This window comes from Aspergillus wentii, assembly GCF_001890725.1.
Source record: "Aspergillus wentii DTO 134E9 unplaced genomic scaffold ASPWEscaffold_2, whole genome shotgun sequence".
NCBI classification, from domain to species: domain Eukaryota; kingdom Fungi; phylum Ascomycota; class Eurotiomycetes; order Eurotiales; family Aspergillaceae; genus Aspergillus; species Aspergillus wentii.
The window spans coordinates 3,439,934-3,466,441 of NW_024467833.1; the positions used below are offsets into that span (position 1 = coordinate 3,439,934).

General features: G+C 48.2%; 14 protein-coding genes across 14 annotated transcripts; 6 read left to right on the forward strand and 8 right to left on the reverse strand.

Moving 5' to 3' along the window:
- Window positions 1–6: 6 nt before the first annotated feature.
- On the reverse strand, window positions 7–420 carry ASPWEDRAFT_169210 (uncharacterized protein; the record flags this gene model as incomplete). Its single annotated transcript, XM_040830410.1, has 1 exon — window positions 7–420. A coding segment is annotated over one exon (414 nt), but the record flags the coding sequence as incomplete, so codon positions are not given.
- Window positions 421–882: 462 nt separating this feature from the next.
- On the forward strand, window positions 883–1,265 carry ASPWEDRAFT_169211 (CTAG/PCC1 family protein; the record flags this gene model as incomplete). The annotated part of the gene is made up of 2 exons (XM_040830411.1): window positions 883–914; window positions 971–1,265. 2 exons carry the CDS (start codon window positions 883–885, stop codon window positions 1,263–1,265), a joined length of 327 nt encoding a protein of 108 aa, XP_040693035.1.
- Window positions 1,266–2,491: 1,226 nt separating this feature from the next.
- On the forward strand, window positions 2,492–3,119 carry ASPWEDRAFT_104530 (glutathione peroxidase; the record flags this gene model as incomplete). Its single annotated transcript, XM_040827653.1, has 2 exons — window positions 2,492–2,534; window positions 2,599–3,119. The coding sequence occupies 2 exons, from the start codon at window positions 2,492–2,494 to the stop codon at window positions 3,117–3,119; spliced, it is 564 nt and encodes a 187-aa protein (XP_040693036.1).
- Window positions 3,120–3,370: 251 nt separating this feature from the next.
- Window positions 3,371–4,493, reverse strand: ASPWEDRAFT_103669 (translin; the record flags this gene model as incomplete). Its single annotated transcript, XM_040827584.1, has 8 exons — window positions 3,371–3,430; window positions 3,487–3,636; window positions 3,693–3,778; window positions 3,841–3,946; window positions 4,002–4,135; window positions 4,193–4,246; window positions 4,327–4,363; window positions 4,428–4,493. 8 exons carry the CDS (start codon window positions 4,491–4,493, stop codon window positions 3,371–3,373), a joined length of 693 nt encoding a protein of 230 aa, XP_040693037.1.
- An 817-nt stretch (window positions 4,494–5,310) lies between these two features.
- On the reverse strand, window positions 5,311–6,035 carry ASPWEDRAFT_104556 (DIM1 family thioredoxin-like protein; the record flags this gene model as incomplete). The annotated part of the gene is made up of 6 exons (XM_040827656.1): window positions 5,311–5,336; window positions 5,402–5,575; window positions 5,631–5,699; window positions 5,764–5,811; window positions 5,866–5,899; window positions 5,955–6,035. The coding sequence occupies 6 exons, from the start codon at window positions 6,033–6,035 to the stop codon at window positions 5,311–5,313; spliced, it is 432 nt and encodes a 143-aa protein (XP_040693038.1).
- Window positions 6,036–6,868: 833 nt separating this feature from the next.
- ASPWEDRAFT_128673 (60S ribosomal protein eL22) lies at window positions 6,869–7,933 on the forward strand. Its single transcript, XM_040829243.1, has 4 exons — window positions 6,869–6,962; window positions 7,153–7,188; window positions 7,251–7,447; window positions 7,507–7,933. Exons 1-4 carry the CDS (start codon window positions 6,948–6,950, stop codon window positions 7,631–7,633), a joined length of 375 nt encoding a protein of 124 aa, XP_040693039.1. The 5' UTR covers window positions 6,869–6,947; the 3' UTR covers window positions 7,634–7,933.
- A 106-nt stretch (window positions 7,934–8,039) lies between these two features.
- Window positions 8,040–10,007, reverse strand: rex3 (putative RNA exonuclease Rex3; the record flags this gene model as incomplete). Its single annotated transcript, XM_040827532.1, has 1 exon — window positions 8,040–10,007. The coding sequence occupies one exon, from the start codon at window positions 10,005–10,007 to the stop codon at window positions 8,040–8,042; it is 1,968 nt and encodes a 655-aa protein (XP_040693040.1).
- A 678-nt stretch (window positions 10,008–10,685) lies between these two features.
- ASPWEDRAFT_49377 (lipase ROG1 family protein) lies at window positions 10,686–12,157 on the forward strand (the record flags this gene model as incomplete). The annotated part of the gene is made up of 2 exons (XM_040837271.1): window positions 10,686–10,753; window positions 10,819–12,157. The coding sequence occupies 2 exons, from the start codon at window positions 10,686–10,688 to the stop codon at window positions 12,155–12,157; spliced, it is 1,407 nt and encodes a 468-aa protein (XP_040693041.1).
- A 1,011-nt stretch (window positions 12,158–13,168) lies between these two features.
- ASPWEDRAFT_169218 (phosphatidyl synthase) lies at window positions 13,169–14,533 on the reverse strand (the record flags this gene model as incomplete). Its single annotated transcript, XM_040830412.1, has 2 exons — window positions 13,169–14,102; window positions 14,166–14,533. The coding sequence occupies 2 exons, from the start codon at window positions 14,531–14,533 to the stop codon at window positions 13,169–13,171; spliced, it is 1,302 nt and encodes a 433-aa protein (XP_040693042.1).
- An 800-nt stretch (window positions 14,534–15,333) lies between these two features.
- On the reverse strand, window positions 15,334–17,910 carry ASPWEDRAFT_370663 (uncharacterized protein). Its single transcript, XM_040834602.1, has one exon. The coding sequence runs from the start codon at window positions 17,892–17,894 to the stop codon at window positions 15,774–15,776; it is 2,121 nt and encodes a 706-aa protein (XP_040693043.1). The 5' UTR covers window positions 17,895–17,910; the 3' UTR covers window positions 15,334–15,773.
- Window positions 17,911–18,799: 889 nt separating this feature from the next.
- ASPWEDRAFT_37142 (YqaE/Pmp3 family membrane protein) lies at window positions 18,800–19,629 on the reverse strand. Its single transcript, XM_040834614.1, has 3 exons — window positions 19,448–19,629; window positions 19,183–19,317; window positions 18,800–19,119 (listed from the first exon to the last, which is right to left on the reverse strand). Exons 1-3 carry the CDS (start codon window positions 19,462–19,464, stop codon window positions 19,098–19,100), a joined length of 174 nt encoding a protein of 57 aa, XP_040693044.1. The 5' UTR covers window positions 19,465–19,629; the 3' UTR covers window positions 18,800–19,097.
- Window positions 19,630–20,914: 1,285 nt separating this feature from the next.
- Window positions 20,915–22,565, forward strand: ASPWEDRAFT_49379 (uncharacterized protein; the record flags this gene model as incomplete). The annotated part of the gene is made up of 3 exons (XM_040837272.1): window positions 20,915–21,000; window positions 21,049–21,130; window positions 21,180–22,565. The coding sequence occupies 3 exons, from the start codon at window positions 20,915–20,917 to the stop codon at window positions 22,563–22,565; spliced, it is 1,554 nt and encodes a 517-aa protein (XP_040693045.1).
- A 349-nt stretch (window positions 22,566–22,914) lies between these two features.
- Window positions 22,915–23,874, forward strand: ASPWEDRAFT_49380 (H(+)-transporting V0 sector ATPase subunit c; the record flags this gene model as incomplete). Its single annotated transcript, XM_040837273.1, has 5 exons — window positions 22,915–22,935; window positions 23,208–23,337; window positions 23,426–23,582; window positions 23,641–23,744; window positions 23,810–23,874. 5 exons carry the CDS (start codon window positions 22,915–22,917, stop codon window positions 23,872–23,874), a joined length of 477 nt encoding a protein of 158 aa, XP_040693046.1.
- A 647-nt stretch (window positions 23,875–24,521) lies between these two features.
- On the reverse strand, window positions 24,522–25,837 carry ASPWEDRAFT_150448 (mitochondrial 37S ribosomal protein mS38; the record flags this gene model as incomplete). Its single annotated transcript, XM_040829583.1, has 2 exons — window positions 24,522–25,361; window positions 25,468–25,837. The coding sequence occupies 2 exons, from the start codon at window positions 25,835–25,837 to the stop codon at window positions 24,670–24,672; spliced, it is 1,062 nt and encodes a 353-aa protein (XP_040693047.1). The 3' UTR covers window positions 24,522–24,669.
- Window positions 25,838–26,508: the final 671 nt, after the last annotated feature.

The following is a 26,508-nucleotide window of genomic DNA, read 5'->3' on the forward strand; positions in this document are numbered from 1 at the left end:
CTCAACGCTGGTGGTCTTACTCAGATCCTCGGTGGTCTCACCCAGGGTGGCCTCACTCACGTCCTGAACAACGTTCTCGGTGGTATCCTTGGTGGTGGTCTCCTCGGCCGTGACTCCGGCGCTCTTGCCACCGTCAACGACCTTGCTAGCTCCATCCTTAGCGGTGCCCAGGATGGCAGCCTCAACCTGAACCAGCTTACTGGCCTTCTCAACGGTATCAACGCTGGTGGCCTTACCCAGATCCTCGGTGGCCTCACCCAGGGTGGTCTCGCTAACGTCCTGAACAACGTTCTTGGTGGCCTCCTCCAGGGCCTCGGCCTGTAAAGGAAGAACGCAAACGTTAAGAATGCCTTCCTTTTCAAACACTAGATACCCTTTTGCTCTCACGGTACTCGAAGATTTACTTGTGAAACGTGCCATGTAAGGCTTTTGTCAGGAAACCTTGGAAGGAGCCATGATTATGTGGGCGTACAGCGGTATAATTTTTAACTTCATGTTTTCGGTTCGATTTGTCCCTCTGCGGTCAGCGTTGGGAATTTGTGGATGAGGAAACTTCATGTACAGTTAACTACCATTTATAAATAAATTTCTTTACCATCATAATTTATATTCTTGATTTGTAACGTAGTAATATCTGGGATTAAATAAACAATGCCATGTCCTTGGAGCGTTGCAAACATCTGGAAGTTCCAACCCGAGTGGCCTGCTGACTCATCCTATCACCAGAAATCCCACTCACCCCGCCAAACAAGCAATGCTTTTTCATCCCAAATCTTCAGCAAGTCTATATTAAAATCGAACGCTTTTTCCTTTTTCGTTCTATTTTCTAGCTTCCATTTGAAAACCCATCACCTTTCTGATCTTATTCTCATAGAACCAATTATGGCAACCGCCGAAGAATTTCCTTACTCCTTGTATGCGCCTCTCATCTCGAACCGTATATATAAACTAACCCACCATTCTCCAACAGAACCATCTCCCTCCCTCTCCCCGATCATCGTCTCGCATCGTCCGCTCTCCGCGCCATCGAGGTAGACGCCGAATTGTCCCCATTCGTCAGGCGCACCTTCGCACTTACTTCCCCGAATAATGAATCCACGGACGAGGAGTCCATGTCGATACTCGAGACTACATACCGCGCGACCACCAACCGCATGCTACGCGTTGCAGTCAACGGCTTCATGGAGAGCTTGGGAGTTGTCCTTGGTGTAATGGGGGAGTTGGACGTTGACATTCTCAATGAGGAATCGGACACAGAGGAATGACTACATGGATCTGCGGAGAATCGAAAGAGGAAAAGAAAGGAAACATGAAGAGCGGATGTCATGCAGTAGGTATTTTTGCATGGTATCTTCGGAATTTCTTCTCGTCTGTCTAGAGACAGAGTCAGAGCACGACTTGGCTATCTTGGTCTCCCAAGCTGAGTTGTACGGATTACTCCCCCAAGGGGCATCCTAGCCCCGAGGTTGTGGTGCAATGACATCGCAGGCCCGAAGAACAAGGGCCTGGGGAATACATATGAGGGGTTTGGCAGGGGATGACTACATTGGAATGTAAGGTGGCTGTGGCTTCAGATGCACATGAGCCGATGTCACCGCAGCTGGGAAGGGGATGAGGGGTAGTCGATGATATAATGGCATGGCCGATCATGCACATTTGGTACTTGTGATCAAGAGATGCAGAAATATGCTGCAATATGCATTAGAGAAGGTCAATACTGGTGTTGAGCGGAGTACATTCTTCAAGATATATTCAGGTTTAGAGTCGAATGATACTAGATGAATAATAGAAAAACAATGGTTATTTTTTATGAATAAGAGCATAATTAAAAACAGAGGCTAATGCAAGGTTAAAGCGCCTGAAAAATGAGTTATGACAGCCTGTTGCGCACAACCGCAGTTATCCATCGCGACGCTCACTAATGCGTGATGCTTCAACGGTCCAATGGTCGACTTCCGGAGGTCTGGACTGGCGCGATGACAAAGATCGTGGGGAGAGCCTCTTCTACGGCTTCGGGTCCAGTGGATTCCGAATTGATTTGGAATTGTTGTCGACCCATCCAGAGAACATTCGAACAGAATGCGATGGCATCCGATCGATCTTGACTGCTTGATGTTCTGTGAAACCCCTGGTTCCGGCCCAGACATGATGATGACATCGGCCTCGGATGGTTTCGCGTCCGCCCCTCATCCAGCAATAATGCCTGTTCTGCCTTTCGATTGTTTTAATTATTTAAAAGACCCCTCGCCCCAACCTCGGTTGCTGCTCTCTTAGCATGCTTTTATCATCTTCTGTGCCCATTCCACGAGTTTTGTTTCCATCGACTCGTCGCTTTATTAAGACACCTCTCTGTCTCCCCCGAGCTTCGTCTATCGTCACTGTCGCAAGAGCACAGCTTGAATCGCCACCAGGTCTTGCTCAACGTCATCGTCGAAAGAGTCTCATTCGCATCCAGATTTCTCGTCATCTGAGCATAAACTCCACCAAAGCCATGGCTTCTGCGACAACTTTCTACGACTTTGAGCCCGTCGACAGTATGTCTCCTCTCAGTCTAGCTCCTTCCTCCCTTCACAAACTGTAGCTCTAACATTATCCCAGAAAAGGGTGACACTTACCCCCTCACCAACCTCAAAGGCAAAGTCGTCCTCGTCGTCAACACCGCCTCGAAATGCGGCTTCACTCCCCAGTTTAAGGGCCTCGAGACCCTCTACCAATCCCTCAAGTCCAAATACCCCGAAGACTTCACCATCCTCGGTTTTCCCTGCAACCAGTTTGGCGGCCAGGACCCAGGATCCAACGATGAGATCCAATCCTTTTGCCAGGTCAACTACGGCGTCACCTTCCCTGTGTTGGGCAAGCTGGACGTGAACGGCGACAATGCCGCGCCTCTCTGGGAATGGATGAAGACCGAGCGACCCGGTCTCATGGGCTTGAAGCGTATCAAGTGGAACTTTGAAAAATTCCTTATCGACCCGGAGGGTAAGGTAGTCGGGCGCTGGGCTAGTACCACCAAGCCCGAGTCGCTGGAGGCTACCATTGTGGAGGAGATTAAGAAGGCAGAGCAAAAGGGTCTTTTGGCGTCCAAGGGAGAGGCTACTGAACAGGCCAAGTTGTCGTGAGGGTAGACAAAAGTCCCATTGTCACACAATGGTTTCTTTGTCTCTCTTGTTTCTGTAGTCTACGTGCTTTTCATGTGAATGAATACCCCTGTTTTGCAAGTCACCTCTATTAGTTACTCTCAAGTATAATCACCAACCAGTGGGTTGAGGTCAATGGATCATGCGATTTTCATTTTGTGTTATCAATATTCTGTCGTTAAGCATAAGTGCCTAAGCACATTTAGCTATGCATTGAATGAACTGAGTATTATTCACTTGGGAATCAAATTCCGCAAAGACAAATCGTAGACAACGTCCTCGACTTTCTTGACCTGCACATAAAGTCAGCACTGTCATCTCCAACCTCACAAGTCCACCTAAAACTTACGCTGTACTTAATCCCATCGCTCCTCTTCCGCAGAATGTCGTTCTTCAAATTCAGCAGCTGGAATCCAGCAAACAAGTCCTTGATAAAGTTGCCAATCTGGACAGGACGCGCGTAGTCTCCGAGAGTGACCGAGTTGACTGCGAGACGGGACTGAATGGATTTGGTTAATTTTTTTTGTAGTTTGAGAGATTTCGAAGAGGACTTACCAATTCTTCAACCATGGCAATCAGCGCAAGGAGGTATTCCTCAATGGTGAGATGGAAAGCATCCTGCTCTTTGAGGTTGACGGGAACTGCAGAGAAAGTCTTGTTAGAACACAAATCTCGAGAACTGTGTTATAGAAGTAGAACATACTGTCCAGGAATTTTCCGACTTCTTCAATAGTCAGGAATGAAGCCGAGCTTGCGCTCTTGAACTGCTCGAATCCACCCAGATACGCGCATAGCTCGATTGAAGATACCTGTATAGCCTCCATTAGAAAAATAAAATTCACATATTCATCTGGATCAACTAACAAGAGTCTGCAACTCTCGAGTCCACAGCCCATTGTATTTGTAGAATGGGTGCTTGTCCGCGACAGCCTTCAGGCGAGAGACTTCCTGCTTCTGCGCAACAATCTCCCTGGTCGCATCATCGAGGACGGGCTTCACTATTCCCTGTCAGTCTTTCTCAATCGGACTCCCGTTCTTTGCATCTTAAAACATACACTGGTCGGAAGGCGTAGAATGAGCTCTAGAGAGAATCGCCTGTGTGGATCTCCCTGGTACCGTGTCAGTAAGCTCAAATCATACGACCGAGACAAATCTTAGCCCAAGTCTAGCAAGGAGGCCATATAAAAACCTTTTCTGGCAAGCGTCTGGACAATCTCATGGAGCTCCTTAAGGCACGTTATTAGCTATTCTGGTTTTCTGGCGCTGCGTTGGCGGAGATGAAATGCTTACATCACGAACAGCGGCCTCCTCATCAATCTTCGTTTGCAGGTTCTCAAAGATGGCGTGGTCGATCATTTTGAATGTATGTTTATTTTTGATCCTGTACTTATTTTAGGGATGCTGCTTGGGGTTGTTTGGGAGGTGGTCTGGTAGAAATGGTGGTGTTGGGTGTTACGTCAAAGCAAAAAGTGAAGAAATTGCGGAGCGTTCAACTTTCCAGTCCGCCTGTGTGGTTTGTCGTAACTGTGAATGGAAGGCATAAAATGGGCTTGTTTTTAAAAGGTCTATTTTTTCAAGGATTTAAATGTTACACGTTTATTGGACCGGAAGAATTTACAAAATAACTTAAGTGAGGAGTGCTACTGCAATATATATGTGATGCCAACACTTGATACTGATTGTAATTGAAACTAAATAAGATAACTGGATACCATGCTGATCTATAAAATCTACAACTACAAAAGGGGGTCTACAATTGACGGACCCGACCGACATCCTCGAAGGAATGCATCGTAAAATGGTCCATCCAAGTTCTCCGAGACTGAAGCTCAGAAATGTATTCTGCACCCACGAACCAGAAGAGAAGAGACTACGCAGTCCTGTAGACCCGGTTGCAAAATCTCTTATACTTGACCAGTTGGATGATGTATGGGTTTGTGACCAGAAAATATGGCAGACAACGATGGAAAGGTACCTGTTTGGTGAATTCTAGGTTCATTAACAAAGACTAAGAGCCAACATTTAGTTCTCGAATGACAGGCTTGCCTTTGAATCCCAATCCTTGCACTTCGTATATTCATATCTTCAAGTCCATTTTGTTGGTTCTCCTCGTTAATAGATCATGAAAGGGAAAATAGCCTGGTACTAAGACCGCAGGACGAAAGAGAAACGCTCAGTAACGGTATCTGGTGGAGTAGTCTGTCGAGCAGTTAGTCAACCCGCTTTCATGTATCGCGACTATGGTATAAAATATGCCCTCCTACCTTTCGGGCTAACGACGAGACCTCGTCCCTTCTTGGCTCCTTTGTAGATGGTTTCGATGATGTCGATCAACTCCTGCTTGTCCTCGAGCACCCAGTTGAGTTTGTTGTTGTTACCAGTTCCAAAATCGCACATCATGTGTTTGTTTCGGTAGAAGTACATAATTGTCATCGGGTCTAACGGGGTAAGTTAGATATTGTTGTCTTGATATAGGGCGGCTTGAAAGCTTACCGTAAAGCTCGTACATTTCGTTGAATTCGGGGCACTCGTCAATATCGCAGAGGTAGATCACAGCAAAGTCTACAGTAGAGATCAAAGGTTAGTGTTTTCGTTCGTGTCCATAAAATAAAAGAGCGCCACTCACTCTTCACTTTTTGGGCAATCTTGAAAAGCACCTCATCCTGTCTCATGCCTAATAATATGATTAGTATTTCGGGGCGTACTTAGAAAAGGCGGGTTATCTCACAGTCGACGTCGTGGTCTCGGCCAAATCGAATGACCTGTGAAGACAATATTAGAGCGGCAGTCCTGACGGAGCTTTGTAGGACCACTTACCACAAGCCGATCCTCCTCACTGAGGATAGCTTGGTCGACATGCCAGGCGGTTTGAAGATGAGGAAGGACGGCAGAACCCATGGTTGTCGCTTATTCAAGAGCAATGCTGGATAAAAAGGATTCAAATTCAGATAAGGGCGATGGAATATATTTATTCTGCGACAGGAACAAGCAATACCAAGCGTCGTGGTTGATCTGATCTGCTAGACATTCAAGTTTGAGTGTCCCGCATTGATGCTATCTCAGATGCTAAGCCTTACTTCACGTGACATGATGTTGCCTTTACTTTGCCACTACGTTTGGATTGGATAAACACGACTACGGCGACTGAAAACTGCGCTTGAATAGCTTCAATTACTGTTCTACAAGATTCTACAACCTTCTTCTCCAATCAGTCGGATGTACCGGCCAAGTTGATGAAAAAAGTGTGTTCGCGTCTATCGGGGATAGTGTGAGCCCGATGACACTGTGTAGCAAGACATGCGCAAGCACAGAGGCCCTGCTACGAGATCCAAAAATGAGATTAATCAATGTTGTGTTCCTTAGAACACTTTCAGAGATTAAACTGAAAAGAACAGATACTACACTTGATCTAAGCCAAAAGGCAAAGAGAGCTGGAAAAGAAAAGAAAAAAACTTCCAAAGCTGGCGGGCGCGACGAGATATTTATGATGGGGGCAGTGGCACGTGCGCCGCTAGTATACTAGCGTCGTCTAAAAGTTACCAAGCGAGGCGAGTCCACTATCATTGGTCAGAAATTCAACGTCATCATGTGACTATATCCCTGCCCTAATCGCAGCACAGAGCCCTATGATTACCCAAAACAGCATAGCTGCACGCACCGCCGGCCGTCTTGCGCTCTTTTGGGCTCCACCAGCACGAAGTTTTAGTTCTCTATCCCTCCAACAGTCCTATTACCGGCGCAGGATATTCACCTCTTTGCGACCTCGATCTTTCTTCCTTCATCCCCCTCATACAACCCCCATCAGCCACCATGTCTCCCGTCATTGTATGTTTCCATTCCTGAGACTGCTTTGCTGTTCCCCCACGATGGCCTCTGGGTGCTTTGTATCGGATTGTCAACCGGGATATTGAAATATCTATCCTTGGAATTGACTTTTCAAGCAAAGTCACTGAGAAACCTCTGGGATTCGCCATTATGGAGCAGTAGGCTAATCCGATGTTTTTGTGGTAAATAGGCTCGTGGTCGCAAGGCCCAGAAGGTCACCCAGAAGGTACGTTGATACTCTTGTCGCAAAGGACAAGCAAATTTCAATACTAACATACTCGCTTCTAGTACGTCATCAACGCTTCGCAGCCCGCAAGCGACAAGATCTTCGACGTCTCTGCCTTCGAGAAGTTCCTCCACGACCGCATCAAGGTCGAGGGCCGTGTTGGCAACCTCGGTGACAAGGTCGTCATCTCCCAGACTGGCGATGGCAAGGTCGAGGTCGTTGCCCACATCCCCTTCTCTGGTCGCTACCTCAAGTACCTGTAAGTTCCTGTCACATCATATATTCGACCCTAGGACGCATGGCTAATGACTTGAACAGGACCAAGAAGTACCTCAAGAAGCAGCAGCTCCGTGACTGGCTGCGCGTCGTCTCCACCTCCAAGGGTGTTTACGAGCTCCGCTTCTACAACGTTGTCGACCAGGAAGGTGAGGAGGATGAGGAATAAACAGTTTCTCTTTCTTCATGAATAAAAGTCAGCAATCGTGATTCGGACACGTTTTGGGGGGTTTCCAACCATCAGACGGGAGTGATAACTTCAATTCGGGGCGTGATCATGAGTCCGATCCATGCGACTGGAGGGTATAGATGAGCTCTGGGACGCAGTTTGGTTTTTATCAGGGCTGGGATAAAGATGCGTAAAGTGCCCGAAAAGGTTGCGTTTCTTCAGCCCGCTAAGCTGGGAATATCACCATCATCTACTCATGACGTTACGAATGGTAGACATGAATCGAGCAATCTATAACCCAAAATTTCTTGGTTATTCCTTAATTGAACGTAGGCTATATATGCTTTGGATGCCCCAATCCTTCTGGGTATTATAAATGGGTTGCCGTATATGCACTTAGATATCCTTACTGCTCGCCTAGAGCGGAATCCTTTCTCTTCTGCCCGGCTCCAGGCCCAAGCGTTCGTTCGGCGATAGCGGCATCTTCTGTCTTGCCTGCACCTGGCGGTGGTACAAGCCTTCCACCCTCAATTTGCCATCCCTTGGCCTTCAGTGTCTTCCAAGTTTCTGAAGCTTTGACTCTGACCAGGTCGCCCGTAGCTATTGCATCCTCCTTGGAGTCATGGCCACGATTGCCTCCTGTTTGGATATCTCTATCCAGGTGTTTCTTGCATAGGGCCTTCAAACTCATGCGGATCGGTAGACCCCTTGGGTGTGGATATAGGATCACCGTGTCGATAATGGTCGGGTGGATAATGCGACACGCGTTAAGGTCATTGTCAATTGCGTGCCCGATTAGAGGGGTGTCGGGTTGTATAAGCTCGAACAGTAATGCCCGTGCTGCCGTGGGCGATTCCACCACATGTAAACGAGTGGCTTCCCCATCCGATATTTCAGGAATCGGAGTACCATACGGGATTGCATTTGCGTAGTGCTCAGGAAAAACGCCGGAAAAGCGCGAGTTCAGGTCGAGAACTTCGCCCATCGGCCTGACGAGAACATCAAGCAATTGCTTGCCCTGAGGCCAGCTAACGGCGGTCAGCCGGATTAGCTCCAGTCCCATTGTGGTGTACCCCATCTCGCAGTCGAAGCATACTGGTTGGCGCGACCCTTTGTTCGACTGTTCTGGAGTCTTTTCGAATTGGAGGACTGATGCAAGCCGCTTCGTTTCCGAAACTTTGAAGACATGGGTGTTGCCTTTGGTACAACCTGATGAAGTACCTATAGACTCATTGCAGCAAGAATAGTATGTATCCCTTGGGCCTGTGATGTGATCTGTCTGCTTTCTTGGAGGGTATATTGGTTTGCCAGGGTGATATGTGCATTGCCCTCCGGTCGTCAATGAACCGTCCTCACGACGACCAGGAAAGACTTGAAACCGCCCACCACATCGATCACATTTCTCCCAGCCTTTCGACTCAACGACACCCTTCTCTGCACTGGAAACCTCCTCTTCTGTGGGCGGTTTGGTCACGTAGCCGAACTGCTCTAGACCATGCAATGGCGTGATCAACTTGCTCACAATCGCCAGCTCTTCCTTCGTAGTCAAGCCAGTTGTGAGAACTTTTTGTTTCTGTGGTTGTTGAATCGGTTCGAGCTTGTAATATCTAGTATTCAAATGGGCCTTCACTTCGCTTGCCCAATCGTCCTTGCTCATTTTGGAGAGTTTCACGATCCTAAGTTTAATGACATTGGAGTAAATGCTTGGGTTATCTTTTGCTGCCTTTTCTTCCTCGTCCAGAGCCATCGTTACAAGTTCGTTGGGAGATAGAACTAAATACCTATCCGAACTCTCCTTGTCCTTGCCCATCTTTTCATTCTGAGAGGACATGGCAGCATGAAGCTTGGTTACTATGGATAACCGGACACCATGAGGCGCAGGGGCTTTTGTGAGCATGCGAGGATTCAAGCTTTCTTTAGGCGCACGCCTTGGCGGTGGTCGGGATTCCGTCTTTCCCTGTACATTGGTGTTGGGTTTGTCACGTTTTGCTGGTGTTGTTTCTGCACGAGGTGGAGAGACCGGTTTGGATATCGATTTGAGAGTGGGCTTTGCGATACCTTGATTTGCTGGTTGAGGCTTTTTGGCAGCCACACTTGGGGAGATTTCTGTGCGAGCCTTATCTGCACCCCTGGACTGATTTGTCGGGATCACCTTTGGTGCATGTTCCTCGATGGTTGAGTCCAGCTTAATTCGCTTTGCAGCCGAAAGGATCGGCCCATCTGTATCTCGGGATACTACATGTGTATCTCGAGGAGTACCCTGATCGATCAAAGAATGGCCGACAGGCTTGTGAGAGAAGATGCAGGTCAAGAGAGAGCAATGTTGATTCTGAGGACAAGGTACGTCCTTGAACAAACCAAGGGGAGCAAACATTGTGGTATGACAATGAGATAGATCAGACGCAAAAGAGAATTAAATGTCGAATATAATGAGCTTATCGCACCTGATGCTATCATCCAAGTCAGTGACTATCAAATGAGCACTTGGTCAGGTAATACGCCCAGTTTCAAAGATGAACGGTCACAGCCTGATTGAGAACCAACTGATGTTCACTTTGAAATATGGCTTGGGGATACTATCTGATGCAACCTAACCAAGGGGTCATATCCAAGAATGAGCCCGATATAAATGATCGCGTCAGATACGCTTCCTTGTGATCCTCAAGTGAGGTTGCTGCGCCTTGTGACCGACTCAAAGGCTCGCAGTCAGGATTGAAGTCGCGAGAATAATAGTCTTAAATCCCCTGAATCCAGTCAGGTTTGATATATTCACAAATCTCTTTTCTTTGAACTATCAAGCAAAGGCCAAGAGTAAAAGCAAGTCAACAAGTGTTCCTGGAGTTCAGCTGCAGTCGACGTTCTGCTGCAAACAAAACAAACGTGGGTGCCACCTCTCTCAGGCTTGAAATTCAGGCCACAAAGATAAGGGGCATTCTTCTTATCTCAGGCTGCAAAGCGCTTTTAGGTAGCAGCAGATAGAGGGGGAGAGGGGATAAAGCGACCGTCTCGATCCTTTGCTTTTGTCTTCGTTATTTCTGCCTTCCATCGCATCATGGATCTTGACGTCAGGCAACCCGAGACCCCGCCGAAAGCCAACCATCTGTGTGTTCTGGTCCATGGGTCAGTATATAATCTCCGATCGCCACCAATGATGACGTTGTTTGATAACGACTAACGAGAATCAGCCTCTGGGGCAACCCAACACATCTAGACTATGTATCTACATCGTTGAGACAGAGATACAGCGAGGATCGTCTGTATATCCTGGCTGCGAAGCGAAATGCCGGAAATTTCACTTACGATGGAATCGAACTTGGTGGCGAGCGATTGGCGCACGAGATCGAAGAGACACTCGAAGAATTGACGGCAAAGGGATACGATATCAAAAAGTTCAGTATCGTGGGGTATTCCCTTGGAGGTCTTGTGGCCCGATATGCGCTAGGCTTGCTCAATGCAAGGGGATGGCTTGATAAACTTGAGCCTGTCAATTTCACGACCTTTGTGTCGCCGCATGTCGGGGTGAGGACGCCGCTGAAGGGTTTCCAGAATCATATCTGGAATGTCCTGGGGGCGCGGTCTGTTTCCATGTCTGGGAGACAGCTCTTCATGATCGACTCCTTTCGAGATACGAATAAGCCTTTGCTCAGCGTCCTAGCCGATCCGGGGAGTATCTTCATACAAGCGCTGGCGAAATTCCAAAACCGATGTGCCTACGCGAACATTGTCAATGATCGATCTGCCGTGTTCTATACGACGGGTATATCAAGTGTTGATCCATTCAAAAACCTGGACGACATCAATTTGAACTACATCAAGGGCTATGAGCCGGTGGTGGTCGACAGTGATGTGTATTCCCTGCCTCCTGAGACAAAGGAGCCAACACTTCCAGTTTCTGGTATTGGACAGAAGGCCTTGAAAATCCTAACCAATCTGCCATTCTGGCTCTTTATTATTTTCTTCGTGCCTATCGGTGCCATTCTCTTCTTGCTGAACGCAGCCGTGCAGACATTTCGCAGTCGAAAGCGAATCCGCCTTCATGAAGAGGGAAAGACAGATGTTTTCTTTGGAGGCTACAAAGTGCCCGTCATTGTACAAGACGTACGACATGCCATGGAAGACGTCTTTGAAAACGTCAACGCCCGACAACACGCAGAATACCTTTCCGCCTCGACAAACAGTGCTCGACGCAGAACACCAGTCTCTACTAGCGAGAAAGCCAACACAATCCAGATAAAAACCAAGGCACTCGCACAGGAGCCAACCTCGGCCGGCGACTCGCTATCAACATCACCAGCGTCACCAACAGAGATCTGCAGCGGGGATGAAGAAGACATTCTCGCTCTGACGCCCGCGCAATTCGCTATCATCGATTCTCTCAATTCCGTGGGCTTCCGCAAATATCCCGTCTACATCCACAAGCACCGACACAGTCACGCCGCTATCATCGTGCGGATGCCCAAAAAGGGATTCGAGGAAGGTCAAGTGGTCATTAAACATTGGCTCGACAATGAATTCAAGATCTGAGACTTTCAAGTACTTGGCCGGAAAGGGAAAAGAAAGAACCCGCTAACCCCCACTATCCACTATCCACTGCATACTACATTAGTAGTGGGCCAGTCATCGTGACAATGCGGGGAAGACCCGGAAAAGTAAACCACATGGGTAGTGGAGAGGTGTAACTAGCGGGGCTCGGACTATGTACACTTGCACCGCCAGCTGCATACTGGCCGATTTGGTTATATCCATTACCTACGATACTCCGAGCACAGCCTCGTGGATAGGCCAGTTGATCCTAACACACCCTGTTAGTATCAACGCCGGTTCCTGACGGGTTCTCGGCACACCTAGCCCCTCGGACGGCTGCCTAGGTATACCGATGTCTCTCTTTTCCCCCAAAACACGAGGCCTAAAATTAAAATGAAGGAAAAGTGTTACTCCCCCTCCCCGAGACATTCTCGTCCTCAGCTGAATACGAAAGGGTGACATCCTACTCCCGTATTCTCGGGGTGTGACTGTCGTTTTCTTTGCGCTCTGACGTCTGCCTTGCATATCGAAATGTATAATGGGTGCTACTAATCTTGGCCTGCTGCGTGTCTTTCGTCATCTCAGCCTTGTTTATAGATAGATGTTACATTCATCATGCATGTTCTTTTGTTTTTGGAATGGTTGATCATTAGCTTTTACGGCAGACACTGTTGCATATTTCCAAATCATTTAGTATTCATTTCATTTATATTTGACATCATAGATCAGGATTACATGAACCTGAATTGATTCTATCATAGTTTCAAACCGTGATAGACTAATCATAGTAAATAAGGACAAAGTTATAAGGTAAAATAGACAGATCAAGAAGCATAAATAGTCATAAATGGGAATCATATCATGCACAATCAAATGGCATGTGTACAGCAGGGGAAGAATTCTGTGCATGCGGTCGGTATGTAAAGGGGAGGGATAGATGAGAAGAATCTCTAGAATGGGGTGGGATATATAAACAGTAAATAAAGGAAGAATTAAAGGAAAGAAAGAAGATCAGTTGCGGAGCGCAACAGAATCAAGACCAACATCGACCGGTTCATCTTTGTTGGAGATTTCGCGCTCGACGGCAAACTTGACGGCATCCAGAACATTGTTGCATGTTTTCTTAGGTGGGAAGCGTGGAATAGTACCGTCTTGGTAGACGCCGGTCTTGACGAGAAGGGAGTACCAGTTGGCCTCGCTAATCTTGTCGAACTCGTTGGTGCCGCGGATGTCGGAGTCGGGCGTGTCACCTACAAAGTAGACGGTGCGAGGAGGCTTGTTGATTCCGTGGTTATCCTTGCGCCACTGCTGGAGAAGACGGGTGGCGAAGTGATATGTTCCGAGCTGAGGTTTCCCAAAGGCAATGGTGGACAGGTCCTTGCCTGAGATGGCTTTGTAGACGGCCTCGAGGGAGGCCCGGAGGGCACCCATACCAATGCGAGAGTGTTCATGGGAGGTAGACCAGACGACATCGTTGTGGGAGAAGAAGACGGGAGGGCCCTCGTCCATGGTCTCAGAACGAGTACCCAGCCAACCATTCTTGGACATGAGACAGTCGAGAATGATTTGTTGGTCACCGGCCCAATCTCTACTGTCAGCAAAGACAAAGATGGCCTCAATGTTGGAGTGAGAAAAGTCTCGGACTCGCGAGTTCTCAAACTCCTCATCAGTCAATTTCCGGAACGGGGTTGTGTCGTGTCGTGTCTTGATGATATCTCCCGGGGTGACGACATCCTTGAAGCCGTAGCCCTCGGCGACGACACGGCACTTTTCTCCCTCACCACCCACGACAAGCACGGTATTGTATTTCTCGGCCATTTCCCGCATGGGAGTATGACCACAGATGAATTGACCGGTAGAGACGTCCAAATCGAGTTGTTTACTGAGATCAATGCATCGTTCCTCTTCTGTTTTGCCACCACCATTGGTCACGAAGATGTAGGGACTAGAAGATTATTAGCAATCAATGAATTTTTCACCACATTCTTCAGTCTGGGGAAGAACATACACCTTAATGCCATACGGATTTTCACCATTGATGTACTTGAGGGCATCAACGGCCTCAGGAATAGGCTTACCTCCTCTAATGAGGACACCGTCAATGTCAAAGGCCAATGCAAATTCATCCGTAGTGGACACAGCAGGCCTAGAGACAGGGGATGAAGCAAACTGAGGGGAGCCATCCTCAGAGGAGACCTCCTCGTCCAGATGATGCCGGGCATTTTCAATCTCCATGGCAGTATTATTGTCACTCGAGGCCATCAAGTGCTTGGGAGGAAGAAGAACACTAGGACCACCGTAAAGGTCGGCCCGAGAAGCGTCGAGGCTGTCCAGACGACGGGCAGGACGAGCCCCGAAAGGGTCTGTGGTAGCCATGATTGCAAAGAGGATGTGATTGAGTGATCGAGAGGATGTATGTATGTACGCAAGAGGGGCACGATGTGGGTACGGTGGATCAGAGAAGAAGAAGATCGTCAGTAACGAGTACTGGTAGACGATGGCTAGTGTGTAGATTGTTGACAAGTTCAGAGGGACTGGTAGGGTTTATGTATGCAATGCAGATTGCAGTGTCGATGCAGACAGCGAGAATTAACGCAGAGACAATCCCTCGTGAGAGAGTTGATAGGCATGACGGTGCGGGGGCAAAAGGAGCCATTAATATAGCAACATTCCAAGCCCTTTGGCACATCACGACCCTCCTTTGCGATCCGAGCAATCGACTAGAGACGTTGAAAGCAAGCAGACGAAACATTCGTCATCATCCACGATGCCTCATCATTCGTCCTCGCCTCACCTTCTGTATGCTCGAGGGTGGAGGGGACAAGGTTCTCTCCGCCATACAGAACCGTTGGATGGAGGAGGGGCAGATAGGACGGTTGAAACCTTGTATGTCATCCTGGATAGCACGATATTAGTAGGCATAGCGAGAGAGGATAACCGGATTGGACGCAGGATGATAACTGCAACCAGCAATCAGACTGACGTTGTGTTCTGGCGAGAGATAATCGGCGAGACAATCCAGGTGTTGGCAGACAATCAGATTCACTCGATGATTCATCGACAACCAGTTTCCTACCAAGTTTACACAGCCACCCTCGTCCATACTTCCAGGCTTAATAACAGCAATACTCTATAATTTGATATTCATCATTCCCTTCTACTTCCGATTATCTTTCCCGTGATGTTGATCAATCTCGACGTCATGGGCTGCCTCCACCAGGAACAAAACCGAGCCATTACCGGTATTTACGCGAATCCCCCATTCTCGCTGGTGTAATCTCGTATTATTACCGCGCCATCGGTAAACACGCCAGCCACCTGTTCAGCCTTTTCCTGCATGTGATGGCATGGATATATTTCTTTATGGGTGGTAGATAAAGCCTCATATTAAGATGATTCTAAGGTCGTATTCGCGGATTATACATCACTAGAGCTGTATCTATACATTTTGAAAATGGCTGGTGGGAAGGGAATTAATTTACACAAATGTACAATCCTGCCAACAAAGGCCTCGCTGATGTCACCCTTCCAGGTAAGCTAACCCATACTGCCCAGAACGGAAACCAGCGTGCACATCTCATAATCAAGGCTCTGCATAATTCCAAAACTTGATGTGTCAATCCACCCGAATTATCAAGTCGCCTCCTCGTCTGGACGGTGTTAGATTATGCTCCAAAGGCGACTGCCTTTTTTGGCCCTGTGGTGTCATCGGTTTTCTTGGTTCCCTGGGTCCCATAGGCCGGCTAGGTGACGTCTGGGGGATTTCCTGTGATGATGAACTACTGCTTGGGTCTGTCCAGTAGTCCTCTGGTGAGTATGGAACGGTCAGTTCCTTGGGTTGTGGCTTGCCTCGGTGTATCTGCACTCGCTTGATGTCGTTCTGTTTCACAATTCGAGGTCTGGACACAATTTCTTGGGCTGGGTGGATGGAGCCCGGTATCTTGGGATACTGTACAGGTGATGGACCGCGCGAGGTCGATTTGTTGTTGTGGTTGTTGTCTCGAGTGTTCCTCGGACTCCCTGACGGTGTTCGGACTTCTCTCAACGGACTAAGCGGCTTGAAGTTCCCACTATGCCGAGTGGCCGACGGAGGTCCAAGGTTCTCGTTTATATCGACCGTTTCGAAGCTGGTCTCCGATCCACCTGATAACCGATCGTTCCTACCGGAGCTATGGAATGAGCGACGAGCAGCACCATGCGATGATGGTCGTCCGTTCGTCCTACTACATCCAACGTTGGGATCCTGCCAGTACTCTCTAACGTAGTCTCGATCCCACGACTGCCTGCGAGGCGACTGGCTTCCTTGGCTCCCGCATATAGCAGCCTCACGAGAATGCTGAGACTTTCCTTCGGAATTGATATAAACCGGTTTCATCGGATTGGCTTGAGTTTTCTTGGCCGGCAAGAAACGCTGTGCCCCGTCGAAACCGTATAGTAATGCACGAGGATTAGCAGGTAGACCCGCCCTCCGCATCTGAGTGTATTGCCTATTTTCATTCCCGTACCCCGTGAAGCTTGAGAAATTTGTATATCCATTCGGGGCAGCAAAAAAGTTTCTAGGTATTGGTTCATAGTCGTCAGGCCCGAATGCACCACTTGACGGTCTCGAATACTTTGGACGACCCCATCTGAGAGGCTCCGGGTATAGCCATGGCCTGTCGGGCAGCAAGTCGGACACCGTTCGATACGATGACTGGCTTCCCTCGAACTCGGATTCAGAGGATACTGCAAACCCGATATGTTCCGGTCTTTCAAACTCTATGAGACTTTCGTGATCATTTGGCGCAGTAACAATCACAGGTGGAACTTGAGGTCGGGGCGAAAATGGTGACATCAACCTTGTCATCTCGGGATCCCTACTCGATCCGCCGAGGTAAGGCTTAGGACCCGGGGTCGGAAGCCTCCTAGGAGGTCGACCGAAATCAGGAGGCTCTGACATGACGCCCCCGATTTCAAAAAAGTCCCGGTTCTTTGCTTCTTGGTGTTTGCGCCTGATTCTTCTGCAACAGAAGAACAATCCAACTCCAATAATGAAAAAGCCAGATACACCTGAGGCTACCGAAACACCAATCACTGCGCCTGCATTGAGATTATGAGAGGGCTCTCCACTGGGGGTTGGAGTAGAACTATCCGGTATTGGTTGGTCGCTGGTTGCGCTGGTGTTGCTTGCTGTGCTAGTTGTGCTGGAGGGTGTTGATATCGGACCAGTTACCGATAATGGAGCTTCAAAGCTGGTGACGAAAGCAGAAGTACTAGCAGATGTGACTTCAGGCTGCGGCTTTGCAGTATCTGTAGTCGAGGTGGAGGTAACCTCCGTCTGCGTTGCTGAAGTTGTTTCGGACAAGGCCGTATGAGACGCAGTGGACATAATGGTGGCGGTGATTGTAGCATGTGTATTCGGTAGAGCTCCTGCTACCGAGTCGCAAATATTATAAGCATTCGAGCTTAGTGTCACATCCTGGGGACAGTACGAAAGCGCGCACCGCAAAGCTGCTTCCCCCAAGGTATAGCCACTTGCTGTGCTCGTCCTGCATAGACAGTCGAGGTCCGCCCAATCAGAACATGACCCTGTGGGATAGTCCGTCTCTATGTATGTTGTAACACAAGCTGATGCGCAACTTGGTATAGTATTCGATAACGACGTTGGGGCTGCTGCTTGTGTCTCTGTCGAGCTACGCGCGAGGCATAGTTGAATTAAGAGGAGTACTGTAACCACCCATCGAGCAGAAGAGAGCATATTGCTGCAACCTTGAACGCATGTTAGAAGATGTCTTCCAACCCCCAAATACATGGCATTGAAATGTCCAGATGAATTATTGAGGCACAACTCACCTTGATTAATCCTATAGAGGAAAGACTACCTCTGGTACCTTGAGCATCTGAAAGAAATCATCATAAGGAGTCTGGGAAGAATGAGAGAACAAAAATTGGTGTTTGGCAATCGACAAGTCTGAATAGTATTGATTCAAGCTATATGACACTGACAAACAAAGAAATGAAACAGAATCAGAATATTGAAAAGGGCACAAGCCAGAGGGGATAAAGCAGGCTGGAAGCCGCCCTTGAGAGATCATCTTGCTATTCCGGGCATCATTAGATTCTCCTTCAACGTGGCCGTGGCGATGACTGGCTGGACAATGAAAGAACCAGATCTGAAACGCAGATCGGCAGGTGTAATCAGTATACGCGCCCTGATGAAACCTGAAGACATGGCCGTCAGCAAAAAGCAATCGGAATAACAGGGACAATGTCTAAGGTGGGAATTGTAGGCGCCGTGGTTTGGGGCGATGAAAGGCAGTGGAGGAGATACGCGCCGGGTTGGCGCTGCAGATGCGTGATGTCAGGTCAGGTGATCCCCTGCTCATCCCCCATCGCTTGTGTTTTCCAATCAATTGCCAATGGCATGCTTAATTTAGAAGATCGAGTGGTTTAAGTTTAGGTCGAAATCCTTCGGCAATCAAGCGCCATAGGGCCAACGCATCTTCTAGTAGTACGGAGTAGCTGCCATGATATCGAATCAGGCCATTGCAGGAAAAAGAAAATATAAAAGATATCAATAGAATCTTGTCATTGCCATCAATCATTAAAACTATAATCACTGACAACGAAAACAAAAAAAAAAAAAAAAAAAAAAAAAACAAGGGGCCCAGTGTCACAAATGAGCTGGTATCATCCGAACAGCAAAAACATAAATGATATCACGAAAGCAAAGAAAACGCCGTAAAATCACGGTCTTCGAACATCGCAACTGCCTGTTGGTTGCCAAGCAGTGGGGTTGCATTAGGCTGGGCCCGGTCGGACCTCCACGGAAGCATATGGACGACGCATGTGAGCGACATCGCCAATGTTCAAAGGGTAATTAGGTGGTAGATATTGATCGTTTTCCAATCGAGACGGTACTCGAAGGTCAAGGACAGCGGAAGACGGAGTCGCGCGTCGTCTAGTACTTTAATATAATGTAGCTGTTGAAATCATACAGTTAGCGGTCGACCTTGGGCAGCCATGAATCAGACATGGATACATACAATGCGTGGATGACACCAGGAATCCAGCCCAGGATGGTCAAACAGATGTTGATAAGGAAATCAGCGCCACATCCGCGCTCCAGGAAGACACCCAGAGGGGGCAGGATGATGGCAAAGATGATTTTGCAGATGTCACTGGACACAGATGTTAGCGGTGAACCAGATGAAATCGATGCGACAGAACTGAGCAGAGGCCGGCAGTGCGAAACTGCGAATCCAGCGCGACCGACCGACCGATCCGCCAGATCCCGGGGGAAAGACTTACGAAGCAGTGAAAGGCATTTTGAGAGATGGAGACTGAGACGGGTAGAATCAGAAGGTGGAAGACAAATAGATGGAGCTCGACGGTCTAGACAAAGACTTGGATGGAGGAGAGTAGGTAGGATAGAATAATTGACGGAGCAGAAGAAGGAGGAGGAGGGTTCTTAAACGGTCTGGGGGGTCCAGTGACTCCTGCTGCTAACTTAATGCTGGCCTTAGTGCTACCCTAATGGTTAATAGTACCTTATGGCGGCTACGTCATGATTCCACCGGCTGTGGCTCATGTCGTCGCCCCGCCCGCTGATTGGCCTGGGCCGCCCATCGTCCCTCTTGGATGTTCCGCTGCCCTGCCCGACTTGGCCAGGGAAATTGGCATCTTCGTCATGATTATCATCAGACCAGGACTGTTTTGAGGTCAAACCGACGTCTTTTTCTCGTTCCTGTTTTTCTCTTTCATCGCTCATCCTTTGTTTCCAGCCAAAATCCCTTCTTGGCGCTGGCCAGGCAAGGGATTTGTTCTCCGATGTTTTCTTTTTCCCTCCCAGATTTATTTCTCTGCCTGGAAAAGCTTGGCATCCAAGCCACGGGAAAAGCTGAACCGCCGCCACACTAGGTAGCAGACAAAAAAAGTGTTTCTATATTGGTGACCAGGCAGAATGAATAGAGTCGATGTATGTGATTGAAGATCGTCTCATCTCGTGGTGGATAGACCGTTAAACAGTCCCCATGCACGAAAATACTACGACTGTATTCTGTAAAAGTGGACAGAGTCTAGGCGTGTCATGCGAATCTTCAGGTCTCGAGGCTGTGGGCCACACAGCCTTACAGCCCTATGCTGACAACACATGCCTCCACCAGAGTCACTATTATAGTGCTAGATTCTCGATAGCTACGGAGTAGTCCGTAGCAATGATATATTAGGAATTATTTCCGATATGTTTTTTGCCTTATATCTTGGCTGTAGATTGATGCATAATTAGATTACTGTTCATATGAACCCGAGTTATGATCTACGTCATAGGTAGTGACGATGACTTGGACATACATCATCGCGCATCCATTAATCAAATCCTTTTTAGCATTCCAGGAGTGATAAGACGATAGTCATCATAATACTGGATTCTTAGCTGTGGTTCATAGTGATACTAGTTATTCTACCAGAGATATTACTGCTGAACATACAGAAAATCTATAGTTGAACAAGAGCACATGACCTTTCTAACAACCAAATAATCGCAAATAGCCAAATATACACCGATGATAAAACCTCAATGTTGTCCAACACAAGTTGTCGAAACAATGTTTTCAACTCTTCCAGAACTGCAAGTCTTGGCGATCATTCAAACTCCGCCCGAGTTGCTCTCCGCATGAAAAAACACCGGCTCTTCCCCCTCGACCACCACAGCTTAACCACCCAAAAAACTCGACAATCGGCCATTCCTGGACCTTGATTGTCCATCTCCATGCTTCCATGTCGATAATATCCGGGCGCGTCCCGATCTCCATGCCACCACGATTGGCCGTCAAGCCGGCTTCGCGGCTGCTGCTCAGTCAATCGCAATACAAAACGAGCTCCCACCTACGCAGGTCTAGCTTCGGTCTAAGATGTTTTGGCTCGCAAAGGAAGACAGTCCTTGATGGCAGCTCCTTTGCCTACACATGGCTCACGAAGACGCCTGAACAAATTGTAATGCCTCCATGATTCCCGTACAGTCACTAGCTAACTGTCTACGAAGACACCAGATGACGTGCTTTCGAGTATCCCTCCTATCCCAGCTTCCTTAGCAGAGCCAGGAAACGTTCCCGTTCTTTTCGTCACTCCAAGTTTCGCTCCGTGGATTGATCCCTCCGGTGAATTCCTTGAGCAATGGATGAACCGACTCTTTCACAATTCCCCCGATTCCCGTTCGGCACCCCTTCATGCGATCGCAGCTATCATCGATCGAATCCCTGATTCCCGTGTGCCTGGAAATGGAATACTTGAATCAGAGGGTCTGTCCCTCATGTTCGTGAAGGAAGAGAACATCCAAGGAAAGGCCGCTCCGCCTCGTCGTATCAGGAGCACAGGATCTGAGGAGTCCGCTCTCATATTTTCAGTCCAAGCCGGGGCACCAAACCGTTCTGGAGATGCAGTTCATAGACCAATCTATGAAGTGGGACTACGCCTTGCCAACACCATATTCATCAACGGCAATGAGAATACCCTTTTTGGAATGCGCTGGGCTCTTGACTCTGTTTCAAACAAACTGAGCCTAGACCAGTCCATTGATCTTACAAACTGTGTCCTGAATACATCCGCCAACTTCGTGCACGACAAATTCGAGCTTCCACTACACCCCGTCAGTCAGCGAAGAAAGGTTGTATCCAGTATGGGTAATATTTTGCGTCAGGTATCGAAATCTACCGATGGAAATTCAAAGGCCCCGATGCCGGCTTCATCTGAACTGGAGAAGGAGCTCCCTCGCTACATAGCTGAGCACAACATTGAAGACCGAAGGGTTTCTGTTTGGGCACTGGTTGAGCGGCCTGATGCTGATGCTCTAAATGAAACCGATTCTGCGCAAGATCGCCTGGACAAGGCCATTCGGGCTGGTGGAAAACTTCACCGCGTGATGAGCGGTGGAGGTGGATGGGGCAAGAAGCAAGGTCTACTTTCTCTGGACCCAGAAATCAGGTTCTTGACCACGGCCGACCAAGGGAATCTTTTGGTTCTGAATAATCTGTTTGATCCAAATGCAGACACACTGCCGGGCTTGCCTCCGTTGGACAAGGGATTGATAATCGATGATCTATCCCTTCTCTCCCAGGTTGCCAGAGAGGATGACTACATTCAGTTCTTTGTCTCGGTAGAGCCAAAGTTGGATCAAAATGATGCGTTACCAAAGGTCCAAGAAGGAGCCATCTCGTGCCATTTTGGTGTCTTGTCTGACCCTGAGATACTCGAGGAGTCTGTCGATAATATGGCCCAGATAGATTTGGCCGCGCTCCCTAACTACTTTGGGGCATTATCGGAAAAAGCAATCACATACTTGCAGCCCGTCATCGAGGCAGAGGGAGAGATACTAGAATCTGGCACTAAACTTGATGTGCCTGGATCGAGAGTGGACCTAATAGTTGCGTGATCTGAACCTGAAGGCTACTATACTGTATAGTTATAACCAGTGTTTAATACAACACCTGTTGATGCAAATTTATCTCCATTAATCTCATCGTAAACGACGTCAGCTTCATGGACGGCACGGCGCCAAGACCGATCACGTGTCAGCACTTGTGGTGGTTGAGCCTCCCCGAAGCAACCAGCGTGTTGAGTGTCGCCTCCAACCTCTCCATCTCCGTCTCGCACCCCCAGCAGCCTTCGCATCATCGGAACAGTCGTCTACGCGGCATTTGCTATCTGGTCAAGCTCTGCTCCCCTCTTTATAGCTTTATCCGTTATTATCGGTTCCCTTCGAGTCCATTAAATCTGTCAAAATGGCCACCGAACTTTGGTACGTACTCCTCGGACCGCTCCTTTTCCGACTACCTTGACCTGCCATTTATCATGATTTTACCCATCAAAAAGGCTCTCTGGAGCTATTTGCGATACCTTGCGCTAACTTTTCCTCTTTGATAGCCCCGTCTATGCGGTAAGTCTTGACATGTCTTAATTGCCTGGTTTCCGAAGCTCTGTCCTACGAACATCGACTGCGTCCCCGCCCGGTTCAGCCCGTCGAGCGATATCTTCTCCAAATGAACCATATTCTAACTGACGCTTTGCGATGTAGCCCTTCTTCGGTGCCCTGGGTTGCACTTCCGCTATTGTCTTCACCTGCTTCGGAGCCGCCTATGGAACCGCCAAGGCTGGTGTCGGTGTCTGCGGAATGGCCGTCCTGAGACCCGACCTGATCGTTAAGAGTACGTTGGAAGCCTTCAAGATATCATCTGCAAATCTACATTTCGCAGATGGGCTCGATCATAACGGTTTTCTGACTTGATGTTACAGACATTGTCCCCATTGTCATGGCGGGTATCATCGGTATCTACGGTTTGGTCGTTTCGGTCTTGATTGCAAACGATTTGAACCAGAAGGTTCCTTTGTACACAGGGTTCATTCAGTTGGGTGCGGGTCTTGCCGTCGGTCTCGCTGGTTTGGCAGCTGGGTATGTTGGACCGCGAATTCTCCGCTATGATCTTTGAAACTAATTCTTTGATTCGCAGTTTTGCCATTGGTATTGTTGGAGACGCAGGTGTCCGTGGAACAGCTCAACAGCCCAGACTTTACGTTGGAATGATTTTGATTCTCATTTTCGCTGAAGTTTTGGGTAAGTCAACGCATCCTTCTTGGCCTTGACCCTTCCGAACATTTCTAATTGAATACTTCTTCCAGGTCTGTACGGTTTGATTGTTGCTCTTCTGATGAACTCTCGCTCGAGCATTGATGTCCAATGCTAGACGAGCCACTCGCCATCTGAACAACCGTCAAGCGATACTGCGTATCAATTCATTCCATGACAACCATGGATTGAAGCCCGGTTGATCAGGAATATTTTCTTTGGTATAGTCCTTGATCGTTCGTTTTCATCCGGGATGGTGACCTCGTCTGTCATCTCCAATAGCTAAGACGCGGAGTTTGGAACGGAGGAGCTTTGACATATCTTTACTTTCTTATAAATGGACCAAGAGTTATAACGCGGCTGTGTTTGTTGGGAAACGGAGCTGTAGACTAGCACGGGTTAGTGGATGGATGTGGTAGATACATTGCATGGCCCAAGGTCCGCGTGGAACTTGTACTTTATGGGAGTCGCTGATCCTGGACTGGATCGATTTACATTGCAATGCTGAAATGTCTGTTTTTTTGTCTTTTATAATGCGTGCGCTTTGCCTGTCTCTTACCTTGTTTTTTGTTATTTCGGTCTTGCATTTGATATGATATCGCAAACGATTCGAAGTCATGAACCTTTTCTCTCTATTGTAGAACAGTAGTGCCTACTCTACGTAGCAATTAAGATGGTGAAGGAGATTCAAAAAAAATCTATTCAGTATTCACTGTGCAGGGATATGCAATTGAATATAGAAGCTACTAAGCCAGATAACATCAAAAAACCCAGGCCGACGGCTTCTAATATCAGAGTATGTTATGAAAAAAATAAAATAAAACAGGGTAAATAGGTAAGTTAAGAGGGTGTCAAAAAAGAGAACGGTGATGCGGATATCTAAAGATGTAACTGTAGTGGCAACACGATTTGATTAAGCCTTATCCAGCTTCCGTCTCAGGGTTCTTGTCTTCCGCAAGAGCTTCTTGAACTTGTGCTTCTTCATCTTCGACTTGCGCCGTCTCTTCGTGCTGATGGCGTGCATGGTGCGGTTGTTGCGGAGACGCTCGATGTAGGTGGCGCCCGAGTTGGTGGGGAGCTCCTCGATGGCCTCGTTCTCCATGACACCGGGGGCGTCCATGTCCTGACTACGGACGAAGGGGGTGGTGTGGGCCTCGTATGTCTTGCGGCCATCGGCGTGGGTAGATTCGTGGATGGTCAGGACAGTCGAGTAGCTGGTGCCCTCGGGCTCGATGGCCTGGTGGGCATCCTTGGCCTCGTCAAAGGGGACCGGGGGCGGAGGGGGGTGGAATGGGCGAAGACGCTTTGTGAGCTCATCAACGGAGATTTTGAGGTCGCCCAGGTTGATTCCGTCGAGGTGGGCACCATCCATCTCGAAATTGGAGCCTCGGGTCAGGATATTCGACTCATCCTGTTCCATGTTCTGGGCCGAGCCCTCCATGGTGTCGACTGCGGAGGAAAGCGTGAAGATCACATCGTCCGCTTCATTCTTTGTCGACCTCTTGGAGAAGATGGAGTCGAACGTTTCTGCGCTCGAGGTCGGGGGGACAGTGGTAGAGACGGAGATAGGACGGTGGATGGAGAAGAACGAAGCTACATGGACATCTGCAACAAAGAAAAAAGTCAGTCACAGTCGCAATAACAGATCAACATTAGAAGTAGTGAAAAATCTTTTGCCCTCTCTCCTTTCATCTCAAATAGGTTGACTTACCATGCGGCTGTCGGTGCTGAGTTGAGGGAACACTGGGAAGGTTGGAAAAAGCCGACTGCTGGCTCGACTTTTGCCGAGCATTGCCATCCTTTCCCCTCCGTCTCGAGGCCTTGCCCTCACGCTTCTCCCCAGAGTTGACACCCTTCGCAGGAGTCTGGGAAGAAGCATCTATCCTGGAACCGTCGCTAGGCTTCGATGAGGAAGACGAGTACCGGCGTTGGCGGACATTCTGATTCGTCGCGCCGAGAAGACCACTGGAGGAAGAGGAGGCAGCAGCAGCGGCGGCAAAGCCCTGCGTAGGCTGGCGAGATACGCCGGAGATGGGCACGATGGGTGCCCACGCCGCCCGGCGTAGAGAAGATGATAACATTCCGACGACGTAGAACCCCGACTCTGAGAGAACGAAGGTGTTGGGGATTGAAGTCGGTCGGTTGGAGTCGTCGGAGGCGAAATCGAAGTCGAACCGGAATCGGCGTCACTGATCATGCGGTCCGGTTAGGTAATCAGACACCTAAGGTTTCCACGCACATGGCTGCGTCGTATGGACTGATGACACCATTCCTAAGTAAAAATTCACGCGTGATAAAGAATGACTAAAAATTAAGGTAGATGGATTAATATATGTACAATGGCATTATGGTATGACTGGTATATATGCATAAACCGAAAGAATTCTTGCAACATCTTGAAATCGGTCCACCAATACATAGAAAACGCTTCAAGTCAACACTAATGCGTCCGAGAAAAGAAAAGAGGAAAAGACAGTGAGAAAAGTGAAAATGAAACAGAAAGGAAAAGCAAAAACGAAAAGGAGTATGATGAGATCGTTAATATAAGAGAAAAACATGCAGAGACAAAACATGTGGTATCACTGCATTGCAAAGACAATGGCACTCAGCATAAGCTTTTATACAATATAGTGACAACGTAGCCGAGAGTCAAATATTGACTCTATCAAGACGCTTCATAAAACTGACAAAGATATATAAAATGTAGAAGGTAGAAGGTTAGTAAAGGAGAATGCAATAAAGAAAAGAAGGA